This window comes from Pundamilia nyererei, unplaced genomic scaffold (assembly GCF_000239375.1).
Source record: "Pundamilia nyererei isolate P.nyererei 1_Seehausen unplaced genomic scaffold, PunNye1.0 scaffold00017, whole genome shotgun sequence".
NCBI classification, from domain to species: Eukaryota; Metazoa; Chordata; class Actinopteri; order Cichliformes; family Cichlidae; genus Pundamilia; species Pundamilia nyererei.
This window is the reverse complement of record NW_005187418.1, coordinates 2,182,733-2,201,943: the sequence shown is the minus strand read 5'-3', so window position 1 is coordinate 2,201,943 and position 19,211 is coordinate 2,182,733. Positions and strand designations below refer to the sequence as shown.

The following is a 19,211-nucleotide window of genomic DNA, read 5'->3' as shown; positions in this document are numbered from 1 at the left end:
AATCTCTTATGCCAGAATGTCCTGAGCCACGATAGGCAAACGTTCTCATAAAGAGGAAGCAACAGATATCAAGTTGGAGTACTTCATTTCTTGGACAGTTAAACATATGGTGTATAGTGTAGCCCAGGGGCAACCCCAGGCCTCGAGGGCCGGTGTCCTGCAGGTTTTAGATGTGTCCTTGATCCAACACAGCTGATTTCAATGACTAAATTACCTCTTCAACATATCTTGAAGTTCTCCAGAGGCCTGGTAATGAACTAATCATTTGATTTGGGTGTGTTGATCCAGGGTGATACCTAAAACCTGCAGGACACCGGCCCTTGAGGCCTGGAGTTGCCCACCCCTGGTGTAGCCTGAAGTTAGATTTGCCTGGATAAAGAGTCTGTTGTAACATATATACTGAGGTTTCACAGTGGTTCTCCAGTGGAGTCAGGGTGTGCGCCAAAGGATACACACAGTATTTTTCTATTATCCATAAAATTGTGGAGTGCTGAGCACAGATGGGAATCAATAGAACCAGCTGTTTTTGTCCATTACTATCTAAAACCTAGATTCTAATGGATAGTAATGCACCTTGTAGGTGGTCCCTGCCACCGATGTGTCTGAATTAAAGGTCTGCTTAGATGTTCAAAAGTTTTGAACCATTGGAATCAAATTCTATACTCAATATAGAACATTTGCACACATAGCAGTTAAGGACACCGTTTTTTATATTTAAAGTCATGGGTTTTTCCAGTTTCTAGAACTATATATGTATATATTCTTTACACTCTTTTTGCTCTATTTTGGTCTCCACCACTCCACCAAATTTTTTCTCAAACTCAATTGCAATAGATCAAACTATCACAAAGCAGCATCCTGATAGAAACTCCACAGAGAAAAGCAATTTTTAAGTCTTAAAGAGTTTAGAGTTTGTTGGGGAAAAAAAGAAATTCACATAAAAACAGCATATTGATTTAAGTAATCTAAAAAATTAAATGAATAAGATTTTATTGTATTTCCATTAATGTTTGTTGGGTATCTGAAGATTCCCATGAGCCAGTCACGGGTGTGCAGAAGAATCAAGAACAGATCCGCAGCACTATCTTCACTCTCCGAGTGGTTCATATGTGCTGTCCAGAATATCCACGGCTGAATATCCATGATCTCGTCCTTTCATGTAATTTTGTCCACTCATTTCTGCAGTCTCATCTCATCACCACAGAGTTAAGTTTTCAAGATTAGCAAACCCTGGATTCTCTCGAAGTTTCCAGTAAGTCCCGTTTGTCAACCACACGTCCCGTCCAGAGGAATCTTTGGATCTCCTGATGATGTAAAATAAACATAAAGAATAATAATTTGCACACCGGCATTTCTACAGTTCATGAATTTGCATGTTGTTGATGGCAGAAATGATTTGAAATGTTTAAATAATGTTACTGAAGTTACAAAGTTACCATATAAAACTGCAAGAACTGAATGGACTGTAAGTATTTTTACTGAATGATTTATCAGAGGTGTGGACTCGAGTCACATGACTTGGACTCGAGTCATTAATTTTATGACTTTAGACTTGACTTGAAAAATTGTTCTAAGACTGTGACTTGACTTGGACTTTTACACCAGTGACCTGGGACTTGAATTGGACTTGAACCGGTTTACTTGAAAAGACTTGATATTTCACCCCAAATCTAAAATTTAACACACATATTATATAGAAAGTGTGCACCATTAATTCAATTCATTCATTCATTTATTCCAACCACACTCCGTACGTATGTGTGCATGAGCTGTAGCACAGCCAATCAAATTAACCAGATTTTAAGAAGAAAACAAACGCTCAAAAATGCTGCAAGGAGTTATTTTTTCAGGTACATAAACTATGAAGTAGTCAACAAAAAAAACGAAATGCAATATGCAAAACATGCAAGCAGAGAATCACAGACAGCGATGGAACAACTTCCAACTTTGTCCGACAGTTGAAGTTGCATAAAGAACGGTAGGTGGTGCTTCTCTTTTGCTTCGATGAGATAGCTGACTTCATCTAACTTCGTGATGTCAACTAACTTTAATGTGTATGATATTTTTGTCATGGTATTTTAAATCCGGTCCTACAAGCGCATCTAAGAATAACATGCAACTTATCTCAGAATTGTCGGTGAAAATTATTCTTGGAGCTAAGTTTATTTGAGCTGCATTTTATAGAGGTGCAATTTCACAATTTGTGTATATTTTCTAAGTTCACTATTTCGTCATGTGTTGAGAAAAACAGATTTAAAAATCACATGGTCTAATATTTACATTTAGCATATAACTGCAACATTTTTTTTTGTTTTTTTGTTTTTTAAAGACTCGAAAGGACTTGAAATTCAAAGTTTCAGACTTGTGACTTTACTCGGACTTTTACACCAGTGACTTGAGACTCGACTCTGACTTGCCTGACATTACTTGAGACTTGAGGATAAAGACTTGAGACTTACTTGAGACTTGCAAAACAATGACTTGGTCCCACCTCTGTGATTTATCCATGTACTAAAGCAAATTTCAGTCTATGGAGCTGCCTGCTTTTTCCTCTAAAAGCAGTTGTTTTTAAATGTGGCACACAAATAACCTGAACTGTACAATTACTTCAAATATACAGATACAAAGATATAACCAAATATCAAGGTTGGAAGACTACAATTAAGATAAATGGAAATTATCAATGAACCTGGATTTTAAAGGGAATTGACTTACTTGAAAAAACGAGGAACATGTTCTTCACCCCTTTTGCCGAGCTCTTTTCTCCGCTCTCTCTGCATTTCTTCAATCTCGTCCTTCTTTTTGTCAGCTTCATCCACCCTTCCATCCTCCAGCATTCTGCAAGAAGGTGACATCAAGCTTACACCATATTTACTCCGTGTTTCTGGATGATTTTAGCTTGTGCTACACTATAGTCTGTACAGTATTGCAGAGGAGTGCTGACTTTTACATACAAAGCCATTCTTACCTGGCTCCTCCTACGTAGTTGTGAAAACAACCATTATGGCCTTTATAGCCATTGCTCTCTTTCCCCTGAATGCACAGAAGGACTTTAAAGTGCTAGGGGAGTTTTCTGTTTGTCATGTGACAACAGCTACACATCCTTGATGTGAATCTCCTCTTCATCCACATCCCAAAGATGCTCTGTTGGAGTGGGATCTGGTGACTGTGAAGGCCACTTGAGGCCATTTGAACTCACTTTCATGTTAAAGAAACCAGTTTTAAATTGTTGTGAGCTTTGTGACCTGGTGTGTTATTCAGCAGGAAGCAGCCATCAGAAGATGGGTACAGTGTGGTCATAAAGGGATGGACATGGGCAGGAACAATACTTGTTTAGGCTGTGGTGTTTAAATGATGGTCAGCAGGCCTAAAGTGTGTCAGGAAAATATCCCCCACACCAGCAGCAGCTTGAACTGTTGATGTAAGACAGGATGGATCTATACCACAGGTGTGGAACTCCAGGCCTCGAGGGCCGGTGTCCTGCAGGTTTTAGATGTGTCCTTCATCCAACACAGCTGATTTAAATGGCTAAATTACTTCCTCAACATGTGTTGAAGTTCTCCAGAGGCCTGGTAATGAACTAATCATGTGATTCAGGTATGTTGACCCAGGGTGAGATCTAAAACCTGCAGGACACCGGCCCTTGAGGCCTGGAGTTGCCCACCCCTGATCTATACCGTTCTGCCAAATTTGAACCTGAACATCTCAATGTTACGGCAGAAAATGAGACTCATCAGATCAGGAAACTTTTCCCAATCTACTGTTGTCCAATTCTGGGGAGTCTGTGTGATCTGTTTCCTGTTCTTAGCTGACAGGAGGGGCACCCAGTGTAGTTTTCTGTTGCTGTAGACCAGGGGTGTCGAATTCCAGGCTTCGAGGGCCAGTGTCCTGCAGGTTTTAGATATCACCCTGGGTCAACGCACCTGAATCAAATGATTAGTTCATTACCAGGCTTCTGGGGAACTTCAAGACATGTTGAGGAGGCAATTTGGCCATTTAAATCAGCTGTGTTGGATCAAGGACACATCTAAAACTTGCAGGACACCGGCCCTCGAGGCCTGGAGTTCAACACCTGTGGTGTAGACCATCTGCTTCAAGATTAAGCATGTTATGATTTCAGAGGTGCACTTCTGCCTACCTTGGTTGTAACAATTTGTATAATACTCTCTGTGACTAGGAGTCAGTTTCTGAACCCAGTGTCACAGGGTTGTTCTTAAATACCCAGTGCTTAAATCACATTTCTTCCCCATTCTGATGCTGGGTTTGAACTTCAGCTGGTCGTCTTGACTATAACTGCATGCCTAAATGCCCCGAGTTGCTCCCATGTGATTGGCTTTTTAGATATTTATTTCTGTTAATGAGCAGTTGAACAGGTATGCCTAATAAAGTGGGCAGTACATGGATCTATCTACTTGTAGATAGATAATATTCCAGAGCATTGTAATGGACCACAGCTGTGTTCAAATCCCATCTAGAATTTTTTTGGTTTTCCCTTTTTATTTTTTGCATTGGAAAGATTTCTGACCTTTGGTCTGGGCGCAGGCGCGTATCTGTAGGAGGCAGAAGAGGCTTCAAGTCTGAAGGGAGTTCATTCAACTCCATGGCAAAGCTGGAGAAACCATAATACAGCAGGTAATCCTTTGGCTGTTGATCTGTGGGGTGATAGAAGCCTCTTAGGTGAACTGAGGCACAAACGTGACACTTGGCTTTATCCTGATTAGCTATTTTGGTCGAAAGAGTACCTAATCATCTCACTTAACCTCCATTTAAACTTCTAAAGAGACGTTTTTGCACCCAACACGTGACTCAGACTAAAAAAGAAATGATGGTCAAAACTAAACAGACAACATTTAAGGAAGCATGTCTTAGTTATTTAGGACTCACTTGGCTTCCAGATGCATTTTGGAGTCGGCAGAGTGTCACAGAAGATGCCTTCATGCCACAGACCTCCAAACCGGTGAATGGCACTCCCACTTTGGTCCAACACCACACCCTGAACCTCATTCTTATTCGTTTCTGAACCCCAATAACGAGACTGCGGCAGAAGAAAAACTTGTTAATCTCGCATCTAAAGAGTGTAAGACACGAGCGCTGAGTGGTCCCTCACCTTGACAAAAGTAATCTTGCATGTGCAGATGTTACTTTTGAGGTTTTTGATGATGACCTCTCCATAATGCTCCAGATAACGCTGCTGGCTGAAGACGTTATGGATGCAAGTCGCTACTTTGTTCCACTCATAGTGGTCACCATACCTGAGGAAAACCCACAAATGCAGAATATTTGGTCATCACTGACACAGATGGTCAATTTTAAATAAAAAAAAAGATGGCAAATAATTCTGATTGCAGCTTTTCAAAAGTGAGGATTCATACTTTTATTTGGGTTTTTTAAGGTTTTGAACATGTGTAATTTAAAAAAAAAAAATCAGTTTCCAGCAGCGACACTGAGTTTAGACACAGCACAGGAGTCCACAGTATCCAGACTGTGGCGAAACAATTCACGGGTATGACCAAGTGTTTTATTCTTTTTCGTTTAAGAAGTTTTTCTCATGGCAATGTAAAGCTTAACTACCATCCTAAGGTGTGGCCCTGAGGGTGAACCACTGGAATTATGGCACCTCAGATGGTGTGCCAGCTCAGTGCTTTGAAATCACTTTCTTTACAAAGCCAAACCAACTGCTGTTCACTGAATACTCTACTCATTCAATTTTCTGGCTATATTATTGCCCCTAAAATGGAATTTTAGTTGGAAAGCTACCTTTCTGACACAGTGGGAAAGACGCAGATGTGCTAGTGTAAATGGTCTCACAAAAAGCTGCTATGCCCCACCTGGAAGTGGGTAGCATCCAGATGTCTAAGTCACACCACACCACCCACACTTCCCATGTGTGGGACTAATAAAGGTTATCTTATCTTATCTTTGTATTTTATATCAGGAGCTTCTCATTGCATCTCATTTTAGCTAAACATTTAAATCTACCAACAAAATTTTCAAATATCAACAATCGCTGGTTGGGTTCTTTTATAATATGTCAGCCAGAGAGGAAAAATTGAAAATAAAGCCAGATCGTTTACCTCGGCAGAGTCACGTTTACCATTCCTGTTGGCAGGATCTCCAGCGACTTTCCCCAGAATTTATTTTTCCATCGCTGGTCTGTTCAGATGTAAGAAAGTATTGGTGACACTATACAATATACTCACATCCTTCCTAAAAGCATAATTAAGTCAGAAGACAGAAACAGCTAGTTACAACAGATAAAGAGAGTGTGCTGGTTTGATCAAAGAAGTTGTTCACCTTGCCAGAAGGAGAAGTTCTCTGAGTCAGCATGGCAGGCAGAGATGGGAGGATGGTGGCAGACCTGGGCAAGTACAGAGACTTCATCACAAAATTATGTCTTTCACTATTTCATCCTCAACAAAGAAACAAAGTTCCCAAGTTAAAAAAGCAGGAAACATTGTGTCCATTTAATACATCTTCCTCATTAAACCAACAGATTTACCTGCAGCAATTTTACCTGCATGCACTACAAAACCAAATCCTATTCCACCGACACTTTGCCACCAGCCAATCTAGAGCCGGTTCAACGCATTCAATCCAAAAAACTAGAAAATTGACAGCCCAGACTAAAGACTCTACCCCGATCCTCTTACCATTGAAATTACCTAGATTTCTAATTCAGATTAGGATTGCTAATTAACACTGTCTGTTGAATATGTGGTTCTTAAAAAGCATCAAGGCAGAACTAATGCCGCACCAGCACTGTTGTTAGTATCAGCCTTTCATTTGCTGCACTTCATGGTTCATGCTCTAAGAAAGCATTTCCCAAACGGTGTGACCTGAGGCAAGTTGAGGTATGCGGTGGGATTTTGTATTAACCGTACGATGCATAACAAATTTATTCGATTTTACAAAGATATTTAAATAGATATTTCAGAGATCTGTCAAAAACCTGTTCAAAAGTAAAAAATTATTATTGATAGGCTTAGATAAACTGCATGCATTTTTTATACCCAAATATAAGCTGGAATGCTGGAGTTCTCTAAACTAAAAAGAATAATCATTAGCTCTATGATTATCTATTATTAATTAATTAGATTATCCTTCCTAATTCATCTTTTCCTACTTTTCTATATCTGTTCAGCTGTATAAATATCCTTTCTAGGTAACTGAGTGGTTTCCGCGTATAAAGACAACCATGATACACCTGATTAAGATACCTGCTCACTGATGAGGCGGAAACTTCGGTCCTCTCTGATACACTCGTAGGTCTCCCCCAGAATCGGGTTAACGGGCTTGTAGCGGTTCCTGAACGTCGCTGTGGAGTAGCCAGAGATAGCGAAGGCAGCAATGTAAACCTAAACGAGATAAAACACAAAACATAAAGGGTTGCTTTGTTTATCTCCATGTAAAATAATTTTATTTAGTTATTGCTTTCTATGCTATATTTTTCTTTCTCTTGCGATTTTAAATATTTCCCCTTTAAGGTCATCTCCTTGTGCATCTCTGGATCACTTCAAAGGCCCCTGTAAGTTCTAACCACCTGCACTTGTCCACCTGGAGTGCATGCTGGATCTGCTCCATTCTGACAAAATTTCATTTTGGGTAACTGACAGAAAGTTCGATTTGATGAGTAGAGTAAGTGATATACAAAGCTTGTGTTAATGTGGGAAATACCAGATCATAGCGAACTGAGAGTTTTAACTTAGGTCACAGTGTGAGAAAGCTGAGGGCTGTTTTTTTATAGGCTGATATGTAGGCAGAGGTCTTTTTGCAAACAGAACAGCCGCCTCTTGCTGGCCATCACAAAGAATGCAGTTTTAAGGCACTTCCTTTAATCTTTTACTACACACATTGAGCTGGACGTATATCTTATGGTATGTTAACTCGTTTTAAGTGTGGACAGACTTACCATCCTCTGGTAGGGGTCTGATGTGTTGTTGGCAGTATCCAGCAGCTCACTGTACTCCAGCTCTTCACACAGCCTCTGCAGCAGGTTAATGGGCTCATTGAGAACAGCTGGCATGGACACTCGAGCCAAGTCTTTACCTGTGAAGAAACAAAACAGAGGGCTCTGAAAACTGCCACGAAGACTCTTTTCTTGCATATTATCAATTCGAGTACTGAGTAAGTCTGGATTCCTGGTTCTTACCTATGTTGTTATAGAGTATGGCCACGAGCCCCACGTGGCTATTGTCAGGACAGTGAACAGGCAGTTTTGTTCGACGTCCAGTGCTCTTGGGAACAACACTGTTGGGAGTCCTGGAAATGCTGGCACGGTACTTCCGGGTAGCTGATGCTGCAATGTTGATTAAAGAAAATAATATTATTATTATCAAGAATAAAAGTACAGCTGGATGTTTCTATTCAGACAATAACAAGAATAAGAGTCTGCATCAGTGCCAGTGGTTTTCAGGTTGTACATAGTGTGAATTGTTGTTTTAGTTAGTACAATATTCACATCAAACAGTAGATACAGAAAGAAGAGTAGGTAGAACTATTCAGCAATACTATTCAAGTACATTAAAGCTATTTTTTTTAGGATATAAAAAAAACCCACTGACTTTTTATACACTTTAAACCCTGGTCACTGATACTGGTGTACCCACTGTGTCCTTCCTCCGGCTCAGAATTGGTGGTGCTTCCGTCACTTAGTCCGGATTCATCAGACACCTCAGAGGAGCTGCCCCACAGGATGTCATCACTGGCATCAAAATATTCTGCAGCCGAGTCTGCCACCGAAGGAGGTCCTTGGGATGAATGCCTCACTGCCTCAGGCTGGCACCAGGGGAAGAAAAAAAGGAATGAACAAAGAAAATCAGCCACCAAGTATAAAAAAACCAAACAGGATAAAGTGTGCCAGAGAGTCCAGATGACAAATCTAACCTGAGCTAATGTGTTAGACTGGTGCATGTTGTTAGCGTCCCAGACTGCCTGCAGCTTCTGCCTCTCCTGGGACAGAGTCTCATGCACCGACTTCAGAGAGTTGAGCACTAAAGGAGCATTAAACAACAGTTTCTGTTGAACAGGAAGGTATCTGTGGCATTTACATATTTTGCAATAAAGCGATTCCCAGGATAAATGTGCTCAAATTAACGTTTGTCTACCGGTAGATGACATATTTGTGTTTATATGTTTCTCTGACCTCGTTGAGACATAGCGTAGATGTCCTGTTGGATTTTCTTCCCTTCGGGCGAATTGACCGTGGAAGGGGAGAGCTGAGAGTACACGTAGTCGGGGATACACGGGACCGATGCACCGAGGTGGGCCGAGTTGCTCAGGTGACTTGAGGACAGCTGTGAAGTGAACAGAGGAAGGACTGTGGTTGATTCCCTTGCTATCTATCTTTGTGTGAGTAGATGTCACTGTTGTGTTGTGTTATCCAGCACAGGTTTAACCAGCACTATGAAGGGAGCTCCCAATGTTTATACCAGGGAATGGGAATGCACCACCAACATACAGAGATCTTCACAAATCTTACTAGTACTGCTGAAAGTGGGAGTCCTGTTTTACTGCCCATCTCAGGTTTGTGCTTATAGAACATCTGAGAGGATCCAAATGATCTTTGGGTCTATTTGGGACATCTGTGTGTTGTATTTGCATGTCACCTTTAGGCCTCTTTGGGTTTGTGAAGACCTCTAATGTTAGGGGTTAACAGAGACTACAAAAGCACCTACAACGGAGCGGAAAGAATAGTTTAATATTGGGGAAATGTGTGCTCTTTTAGATGAGTTGGATGAGTAGACTCCCATCATTGTCTTCACCTGTTGTTGATTTCTTACACCTTTGTCTTATTTCGCTACATACAGTAAGTCTTCTTACGTAATTGTCTACATTGTGTATATATAGTCATTTTTTCCTCTGTATCCTTTTCCCTGTCTGATTGTCTGTGATTGTGTGGATTTCATACATTAGGTTTTTGCAGTATTCTGTAATTTTTCTTAATAAAGTTTGCTTTTTGTTTCTTTATTGAGCCTATTTATCTACATTAGCATGTATTTGTACAAACTAGAATAAAATCTGGAGCTTTTGGGTGTTACACATGATGTTAGTTAGTTAAGATGATGGCTGAATTGCACCGAATTTTTATTATTGTTATTAAATACTCCTATGCTTCTGGCTAATATAAAGACATGGCTAGGAGTGTAATCTATAGAATTACAGCATTCTAAATCAGTGACATATTAATGTCTTAAATGTGGATGTCTGCTACCACAGTCCTGCAGGTTTTCTGTCTTACAAGCTGCTTATAAATGCATTAATTTGCCATTTTTTAGTTTGATCACTTCCTGTTGTTTGGTAAGAAAGAAAACCTACAAAGCTGTAGAATAGACAGCTGACATTACTGGAGACAGGAAAAGCAGATTTGCTGTAAACAAGTTTGTTCATACATCTTACAGTCATGCCATTGTTATGCTCTTTTTTGTGTGCAAAACAGCTGATTACATTGTAACCTAGCGTGGAGAGACTCTTTCTCCACCTCCAGGGCTCTAAGAAATATGTTCCAGTCAAGATTAACACAAGAAACCACTCATACATTGTGCTTATACAGCCACAGCGTGAACACCATAGGTGACACATCTTCGGTTGCCGCTACCTGCTGCATTGGTCGCTTTGAGCAACAGCGATGACATCACACAGTCACACCCATTTATGCTCACGTTATGTTACAGCACAGGTAACTGCAGTATTCTCCTGAACAATTGGAGTTCAATATCAGCGCTGGTATAGAAGGAGAGGAGGCCAAACCAGGATCAAAGAAATTGCTGAGTTTTTGGGGGGGTTTTCAACATTTTGTCCACAAAATCTTTCCAAGCAGTTGCAACAACTCCTATATCATCTTTGAGCTTTTGTACTTTTATATCATTAAAATGTTAGCAAAAACCACGACGATCGTACGCCAGATTACAAAAATCGAGAGGTGCACAAGCAGCACCTTAGTCCTCATATGTATAACTAAGGAAGTCTCAACACAGTAGAGAATATGGGTTACACTGGCAGTGCTGTTTTCCTTTTTACCCTGGAAAAAAACATCATTCATGAAGTTATAATTCATGGTTAGGCAGTCTGCTGTAGAGTGTGACTGAAGAACATTCAAACATTTTTAAGCATGAAGTTGTCTCATGTACTAATAGTGACTCACCGATTTAGTAATCCCACGAATAGGCTTTAGATTAGATTAGAGAAAGGTCCCAAAATGTTACTGAAGAATTGGGATTTCATAAACCCAACATGAACATTTAGCAATCTTGTTGATCGTGTCCTTTTTAAGAAAGTGAAGGTTACAGACCATTCTTACCATTCCCAGGGCCTCCACTCTGGACAGTGTGCGGGAATGACCCCAGATCTTCCCTGATTTCGGCTTCTTCGGTTTCTCCAGTGACAGATTCTGCACCAAAAAAGGTTTATTTTCTCATGTGATTATTGCTGGAGACATAATGCAGTATGTACAACATGTTTGAATGATCAGCCTATATGCACCTGTATGCTGATGATCCGTTGCAGGTCTCCATTAGTAAAGGCCTGCCCCACCTCCAGTGCCTGCAGCCTCTGGATTAAGCGGTTTAGCTCAGAAAGGTCCAGATGACAACGGTTCAGCTCTGGCAGGAAATATCAAGGAAGCAAATTTTTTTAACTAATTAATCACAAAAGAGTCCTGCTGGCCACAGAGCTAATATACAGAAATAGCCGTTGCACTGTGAGCGCAAGAAAAACACCTTTTTCTTTAAATCTGGTGGACTGAGACAACAACTTGATGTTTATCAAGTTTTATGCAGATGACTATCCCCTATTAAATGGTGTTAGCATATTAAAATGACGACAACAACAAAAAAGAAAATTTAACTATATTTTCCCCAATTTAACTCTAAACAGTAAGGGGACACAGTAAAATACATTTAAGTAAACTTATTGTACTTTTACCTCACAGTTATTGTTACTTGCTATTTTTCATGCCTAAAGAATTTGCATACAAAATGTAAGATATATAAAGTTTACAGTATACTTTGATTTAAATCAAACTATTCAACAGTACATACATTATTAATGATAATTAATATTAATTTTAATGTTCCAGCTTTTTCTTTTCAACATTTGTAATAATTGAGATGTGAATGTGATTTTAATAGGTCTGACGAAACTCTGGATAATTGTATTAGGTTTCTTTCACCATTTTATCAATCAGTAATTCAATGAATTTAGTAAATAACACTTGTCTTATTGGAACAGTTGGAAAAATACCTGAACTCCAACCAACCTCAAAAGCAAATGTTAGTTAGACATTTTGCAATAAATAATCTAATAATAGTCACATAGGACATGTTGGTCATTTTTAAGTCACCTACTTTAAGTCTTCTTTTCTGTAAATACTATTTGTGGGTGTTTTATATGGACACTCAATTATTATATATTATCAAAAAGAGAAAACCAAGTTGAAGAACAGAGGATGTCAGGCAATATAACCTAATGCTGAAACTTGAAGACTGTACTCAACAAACTGCCACTTTTAGAATCACCTGTTCAGTTTTGTCGTTGCAGCTAGGATTATTAGACAAATACCTTGAACACAGATGTCGGGATTGTGGCTTTGTTGCAGCCAGGCAGACACCTTCGTGTTCACGGCTGTGTTAGCTGACGGCAGCACGCCTGACGCTCCAGCTGAATCTGCCATCCCCGTGGCGCTCTGATAAATTAGAGGCAAGAGAACACCGGGTTACTCTCGGTGGCCTGTAACAACTGTGGCTTTCAGTCTGACGTCACTTTCTTACTCCATTATTACCAAATCTCCATTTCTCTGAGCTTGTTCAGCCGCAGTGGGAAGGGACAAAGTGTGGAGGACACTGCTGTGAAGATGAGCCGCCTCATTCTTCTTGTACAGGCGGTGAGCTTGTAGCTTTGTTACCCAGATGTAGAAGAGTTCATGACTCTTTGCCTTCATATGATACAGAATGTCCTCTGCATCCAAATCAATCCGATTTGATTTCTTGTTTATCGATATTACTGCGAGGCTAACATCTAGCGAACCCTGGACTCGTCCCTTGGCCACCTGTCAAAAACAAAGTGATATGAAAGCTTGTTATTAAGATTATTTACTGACACTGAATAAATCAGACATCACATTAAAGTTGGGTTAGAGGTGGTGTGGTTTGGGTTGAAAGGTCAATCCTTGCATTGTCTGGACAAACATAAAATTTCACTTACATCTTGTTGATTTTTGGAGTAGCGTAAGATCCCTCCTTCCAAGACGAAGTACCGCTGAAAAAGAGATCATCTTTTTTGAAACTGACGGATTTTAAAGAGACCCGACGTTTGAGCAGCAATGTGAATGAGTGCACTGACTTCTCACCTTGTGCCAGCCTTTAAGTGGCCATTTCCTCCTCTTGAGAAGATATCCTTCACAGATTCCCGGGGCGGTCCTGTCTTGAGGATCGTCACCTGCTCCCTGCATTTCAACCTGAAGGTCGTCAATTACTTCCCAGTCTTTGATAATCTGTGGAAAGTATGAAGAAAAATTAAGTGTCCGATTCAACAGGAAAATTGTCGTTTCTTGCTTACAGTGTAAATAAATGGGTAAAGATGAAAGTTTAAATGAATGAATGGAAATATCCTAAAGTTGTAAATTGAAGAAAATCAATCTGCAACTATTTTGATAACCGATTAACCGCTTTAATACTTTTTAATGTAAAAATTCAAAATATATTTGAAGATTTGTGGCTTTTTTGCTGCATCTGATCGTATAAACTGTTCTTTTTTGATTGTTTTTTGATTGTTTATTAGACTGATTAAGTTATGTGACTTTTTAAACATATATATAACTTCAGCAGTCTCAAAATGTCTGGGAGGATGGGGATGATCGAGAGGAAATGTGGAGTTGATGAATCTAATTTATTTTCATGTTTTCATAGACCGAACTGTCTGACCTGTCTGGAGTGGCGAGATGACAGAGTGCTGCTGCTCTGAGAGTGGGCTGGCTTGTTCCAGGTGTGGGAAGTCTTCTCCAGGCCGCTTGCCAGCGATTGGCTGCGATTGAGTGAAGATCCAGACAGGTCCATCTCAGAGCGCCGACCTCAGACTCCCCTTCTTGTTGTGAGCGAGTTCTGCTGCGATCTACCAAAATGCCCCTGAAATCAAAGGAAGACCAAGGAGATGATGGTTATTCTGAGAGTACAAGTGCCTACTTCCTTATAATTATTTCCATTTTTAAGCTGTTATAAAGCAGAATTTAAAACAGAAATGAATGCCACATCTGATGAATCAATGCAGGCCCATTGTTCTTAGCCACATAAACATAAAACTGAAAAGCACATCACACATCCACAGCAGTCAAAGTCTAATCAAAAAATAACTGAAATAACCATCACAAGACTTCTTAAGTAGTGATTTCTCAAACATTTACAGTATCACTTGCCAGAGAAAATCTACTATCCTATAATATCAAAAACAAAAAACGGCACCAAACCTTTAAACCAAATCAGTGAACACTGGGCTTGGAGACACTTCCATGTACAATAAGCCTGTTTCCCATTTATTTCCGCCTGATCCAAACTGGCCTTTAAAAGGTAACACCAGCCCTTTAGCAAAGAGTTAGTGCACACTTATTTTAGCTGCAACAAAAATCTATTTTAGCCAAAGTAAGGCAGACAGCCTCTTAACTGGATGTGCATAATTATTTTTTTTACTAGTCTTCTAAATATCAGACAAAAGGTCAATTTTTTTTCTCATAACCTTAATGTTCTGGGCGACAAATCTAAACAAATCTGAGAAAAATTATCATTTGAGTGTTTAAGATTCTGGCACCTCAAACACCATCAGCTGACGAAGCTCATTTGCTTAAACTGTGTTCTTAAAACATATTTAAATTCCAGTGGTTTAAAAAATATAATTGATCAACTAATCAGTGACAGGTGAAAACTGATATGTTCCTCTGATTATTAAACTTCTCATTGAGACCTGTGATATTAACTGTGTCACATATCATTCCTTCCTTTGACACCTTCCCGTTTCCTGCCTGTATGCCCGCTAGCACTATGAATAATAAAAATAAACATAATTATGAGCCTTTAAAAAGTCAGGACTTAAGTGAACAATAAGTTGGCAAACAATCCTGCATGAACAAACAAACAAAAACTTTAAATATATTGATACATTTCTACCTTGATGTCTTATTTTCACCAAATCTTGCATTAGGTCAGTTTAATTTAGTCCTGTATGAAGAGCTGTGAAAGGTGAGAAAGTTCCATGAGCAACAAGTGAAAGTGTTTAACAGACTGAGCAGAGCAGGAGACAAGGAAGGAATCGAAGGAATCCAGTTACCTAACACAGGTGAGAGCTGAGCTCTTGGTTCAAGCCTGCTATCATAAATGCTACCTGGATATAGCACAGCACACCTGAATCCTCCAACCAGATCACTCTGGATCCTGGAGTCAAGCACACTGATTTAGAGCATTTTACTGACCAAAAACCAAAGCTGGAAGATTTATCTAAGAATATGTTATGTTTTATCTTATCATAATGAATACATCACGCTTTAAGGTGCACAGATTTGGGGGGAAATATGTGACAATTTATTATCAACAGTTTTAACTTTAACTAACAGTTTTAAAGTTTGTATGTTTAGCTCAATAAGGCTAGCTGTTCCTATTTCCCCACCTGCTTCCTCTTCCCGTGATCGCCCTCTGTGTGTCCGTGTGTGTATACACATATAGTCCCAGTTGAGTCTATATTTGGGTCTTCATTCCTGACATGTTTTTATTGTTGTTCTTATAGCAAAATGATTTTAATTTTGTCTTTTAAATCAAAGTTTTTAAGTTTCACAAAAGGCAGGTTTAGTTGTACAAATATAAATAAAATAACATTATATGTCTTAAATTATTATTTTATTATTTTATTTACAAAGACACAAGAGCGAAAGCAGATTTCTAATTTAACAAGTTTATTTTGTAGCAGATGCAACATTTTAAATTTGTTTGATTAAAAAAGCAGATGTACCTGGTTCCAGATCTTTAAATGTGTGCACATCCTTAGACATCTGTGGCAGTAAATTTATTATTTTGGGTTTGAGGCTGATGGTTTTTTAAGCTTTCATTTGCTGATATTTAATAGGCCAAGAAAATCTTAATTGACATTTTAATCAGCCTGTGCAGACGTAATTATTTGCACAGGCTGGTTTAACAGCTACTGTATGACTATGACTGGATTGATCTGTTAAGGCAGGGGTGGGCAATTCCAGGCCTCGAGGGCCGGTGTCCCTGCAGGTTTTAGATGTGTCCTTGAACCAACACAGCTGATTTAAATGGCTAAATTAGCTCCTCAACATGTCCTGAAGTTCTCCAGAGGCCTGGTAATGAACTAATCATGTGATTCAGGTGTGTTGACCCAAGGTGAGATCTAAAATCTGCAGGACACCGGCCCTCGGGGCCTGGAATTGCCCACCCCTGTGTTAAGGGCTCCTTCTGGCCCTCCCCCTTAATCTAAATACAAACCACACATCAAACAATCCTGCATCAGTTTGGAGTCATTTGATGACACACCTCTTTAGCAATATGAATCTTTAGAAAAACTCTCAGATGGACTGAGGATCTCCAAATATTTAGCCTAATTAATTTTGGGTAATTAGCTGTTTAAGCAACTTAACACATATGTAGCTAATTAAACTGCTAAAACTACTGGAGGTGGGTGAATCTGTGGCTTCTGGGGGATCCCCGTGCAGTTTGCCTTGTTGGTAATCCACTCTTGTGCAGTGTGTGGCACCATGGCCAATACCGTCTGCAAGGAGAGGATTACCTCTTCTTAATTGGTTTTTCAAGAGATGTTTTTAGCTACTTAGAGTAACCTGGCACAGAGTAACTCGATCTGAAGACGGAGAGCACTGACACAATAATATTAATCATGATTACCACAGAATAACACTTCTATACACTTAATATAAATATATGCCATGGTTTGTTTTACTTAGAATGTTTTATGACTTTCAAGAGCTGCAGAAAAGAAATACTTTTTTTCCAAAGAAAACTCTTCTATTTGTCGTATTTTATGTGTATGTGTTTATGTGTGTTTTATGTATTTGCGTTTAATTTGTGAGTCTGAGAACAAGCTACTAATATTCGTTGTGTTAAAATTTGCATTTTAACACAGACATCACAGCGTCAGTCTGCAGAATCACTGTACAGTTGTGGGAATATAACTTTCATATTTATATTTTTTGACCTGACTGACTTAAAGAAGGTTTCTCGGGTGCAACAAAATGCTTTACAAATCTTTCCAATACACTGTAGTAAGTAATTTTGCCAGTACTGGGATGCTAAGTTAGTGCATTCAATTTGATTTCTGTCTAAATCTATCCAGAAGCAGCCTGCCTTGCTGTTATGTAAGGGCAAGAGAGGATGAGAGTAACTGACCTCAGTACTGAAAGCCTGTGGTGGAAACAGGATGAAAGGATTTGCAGGTTTCTGAGCTTGCTTAGTCAGAAAGGTTCATGCACAATAGTCCGCACTGAGTTTGATTATGATTTCCACTCACATTTTATTTTGGTTTCATGTTCTAGACACAGAAAAATAAAAAACCTCTGTGTATCTCCCATGTTTAGAAGTTATCCTTACAGTGTAAATATCATAGTTGCATACATTTAAACCACTCACACTCCAGTTCATTTAACTCAACTTCCAAACTGCAATAAAACAATAAATAACTCAAAGATGATGAATGGTTATTTGCTGGACTACTGTTTGACCTCATTTGACCCAGAAAACCTAGATAATGCACGCTAATGACGCATGCGCCATTAGCGTGCTGCCTGCTGTAACCTATAATTTCCTTCGGGATTAATAAAGTGTTCTGATTCTGATTCTAAAACAATGTGCATGCAGATGGATGAGTGATTTAATGAGCTCACGGGGGGGGATGGTGGTCAACACAACAAGTCAGCCAAGGTGGAGACTTCATGCATCATGCCTGAGGGTGGAGTTAAGATGCACAGATTATGACTGTTATAATCTCTTGTGTGGAATAAAATACTCTTACCAATAGTGTTCAGGACGCTAGTATATACAAGAAAACGTGCAACTTACATCAAAAAGACTAAATGCTGAGCACGTTTTTGGACTCCAAACTCAGAGGGAATTTTTTTTAAAACACAAAACATTACAAAGGGCAGTGAAACAGTTTTAAAGGTAGATTCTTGTCCTGATCACTTCACATCCTTGGTTAACAAGTCCTTTGTTTCACCTGTAAACTACTGAAGTCTGCATAGGGTCTAATCTGGATTAATATACTACTGCCTCAGCACAACGACAAGTAAAGGTTACTTTCATTTTAATCAAATGCTTTTAGTGTTGTTTCATACATATATATATGTATGTGCAGATTAACATATTCCCATGACGCATTCGCTGTCCAGATTAGACCACACATAACTGCTGAATTACACAGAATACTGGTGGTTATATTCTGTGTTTTCCATTAAGATTTAGCCCAAACTTTCACATTGCTTGTCTGGTATTTTCAAATCTATTTTGGAAAAGCAATTTTTAAAAACTCCCACCTGAAATCCACCTCCGACTCTCATCGTCTGTCCTTCCGCATCTGATTAATCCGACAAAAGTCTTATTTGGCGTTTAATAATCTGTGAAAACTCAGCATTTCGATGAAAAAATAGCGACAAACGTTGAAACAAAAGAAGTCAGACTGCATGCTTTATCCAGAGACAATCACATAATCTCACCCACCGTGCCCTCTCTGCGGCGGGTGACAGCAGCTCCCTCAAATCCAAGGAGGGCCGTGCGTCGCAGGCGGCGCGCACCATGCGCAATGTGTCCTGCCCATTATCCGCATTAGCTGGAATTACACTGAGAGTCTAGGGCTGTAGTGGAGAGTGAATCTAAGCAGGCTCCTCTCTCTGAACACTCAGTTTACTCATTTTTAGGTTGAAGCAGAGATTAAATGGACAAAACCTGAAGCCTCTTCACACAAACTTATTAATACAGTATTTTAGGGGATATTAATGACCTTTATATGTTAATAACTTCCAGGAGAACACCAGAATGTCTTGATATGGCCTTCTTAATTCTTAATAATTCACAATAAACCATGATTTACCATTTCTTTAATATTATATCTTATTTTAATAGATTCAGTTCTGCAGCTTCTGTCGTTTTGTTAATAAAATCTTAAATTTTTTTAATACGGTTCCTTTTTTTCTGCACTCTAAATTACATTGT

The 19,211-nt window shown here is 39.3% G+C and overlaps 1 protein-coding gene across 5 annotated transcripts; it reads right to left on the bottom strand.

Moving 5' to 3' along the window:
• Positions 1–234: 234 nt before the first annotated feature.
• osbpl7 (oxysterol binding protein-like 7) lies at positions 235–18,781 on the bottom strand. 5 transcript variants are annotated; one of them, XM_005725805.2, is made up of 22 exons: positions 18,536–18,781; positions 13,917–14,117; positions 13,343–13,486; positions 13,198–13,251; positions 12,776–13,042; positions 12,556–12,679; positions 11,479–11,597; positions 11,288–11,386; positions 11,141–11,164; positions 9,143–9,293; positions 8,884–8,990; positions 8,562–8,775; positions 8,150–8,296; positions 7,910–8,046; positions 7,218–7,355; positions 6,295–6,358; positions 6,075–6,153; positions 5,108–5,252; positions 4,885–5,035; positions 4,526–4,652; positions 2,716–2,838; positions 235–1,304 (listed from the first exon to the last, which is right to left on the bottom strand). In XM_005725805.2, exons 2-22 carry the CDS (start codon positions 14,046–14,048, stop codon positions 1,196–1,198), a joined length of 2,655 nt encoding a protein of 884 aa, XP_005725862.1. In that variant the 5' UTR covers positions 14,049–14,117; positions 18,536–18,781; the 3' UTR covers positions 235–1,195. The 5 variants fall into 5 exon arrangements, with proteins under 5 accessions (XP_005725862.1, XP_005725865.1, XP_005725863.1 ...); XM_005725808.2 differs by having other exon boundaries at positions 8,607–8,775; XM_005725806.2 differs by having other exon boundaries at positions 11,297–11,386.
• Between the last annotated feature and the right edge of the window lie 430 nt (positions 18,782–19,211).

Bases quoted from the DNA above. Each gene is read 5' to 3' on its own strand.
- osbpl7 (XM_005725805.2), bottom strand. From the start codon at position 14,048: ATGGACCTGTCTGGATCTTCACTCAATCGCAGCCAATCGCTGGCAAGC. The intron at 13,487-13,916 runs GTCAGACAGTTC...TACTTTCCACAG, and splicing joins CATCTCGCCACTCCAGACAG to ATTATCAAAGACTGGGAAGT. The intron at 6,359-7,217 runs GTATCTTAATCA...GTACTTGCCCAG, and splicing joins TCCGCCTCATCAGTGAGCAG to GTCTGCCACCATCCTCCCAT.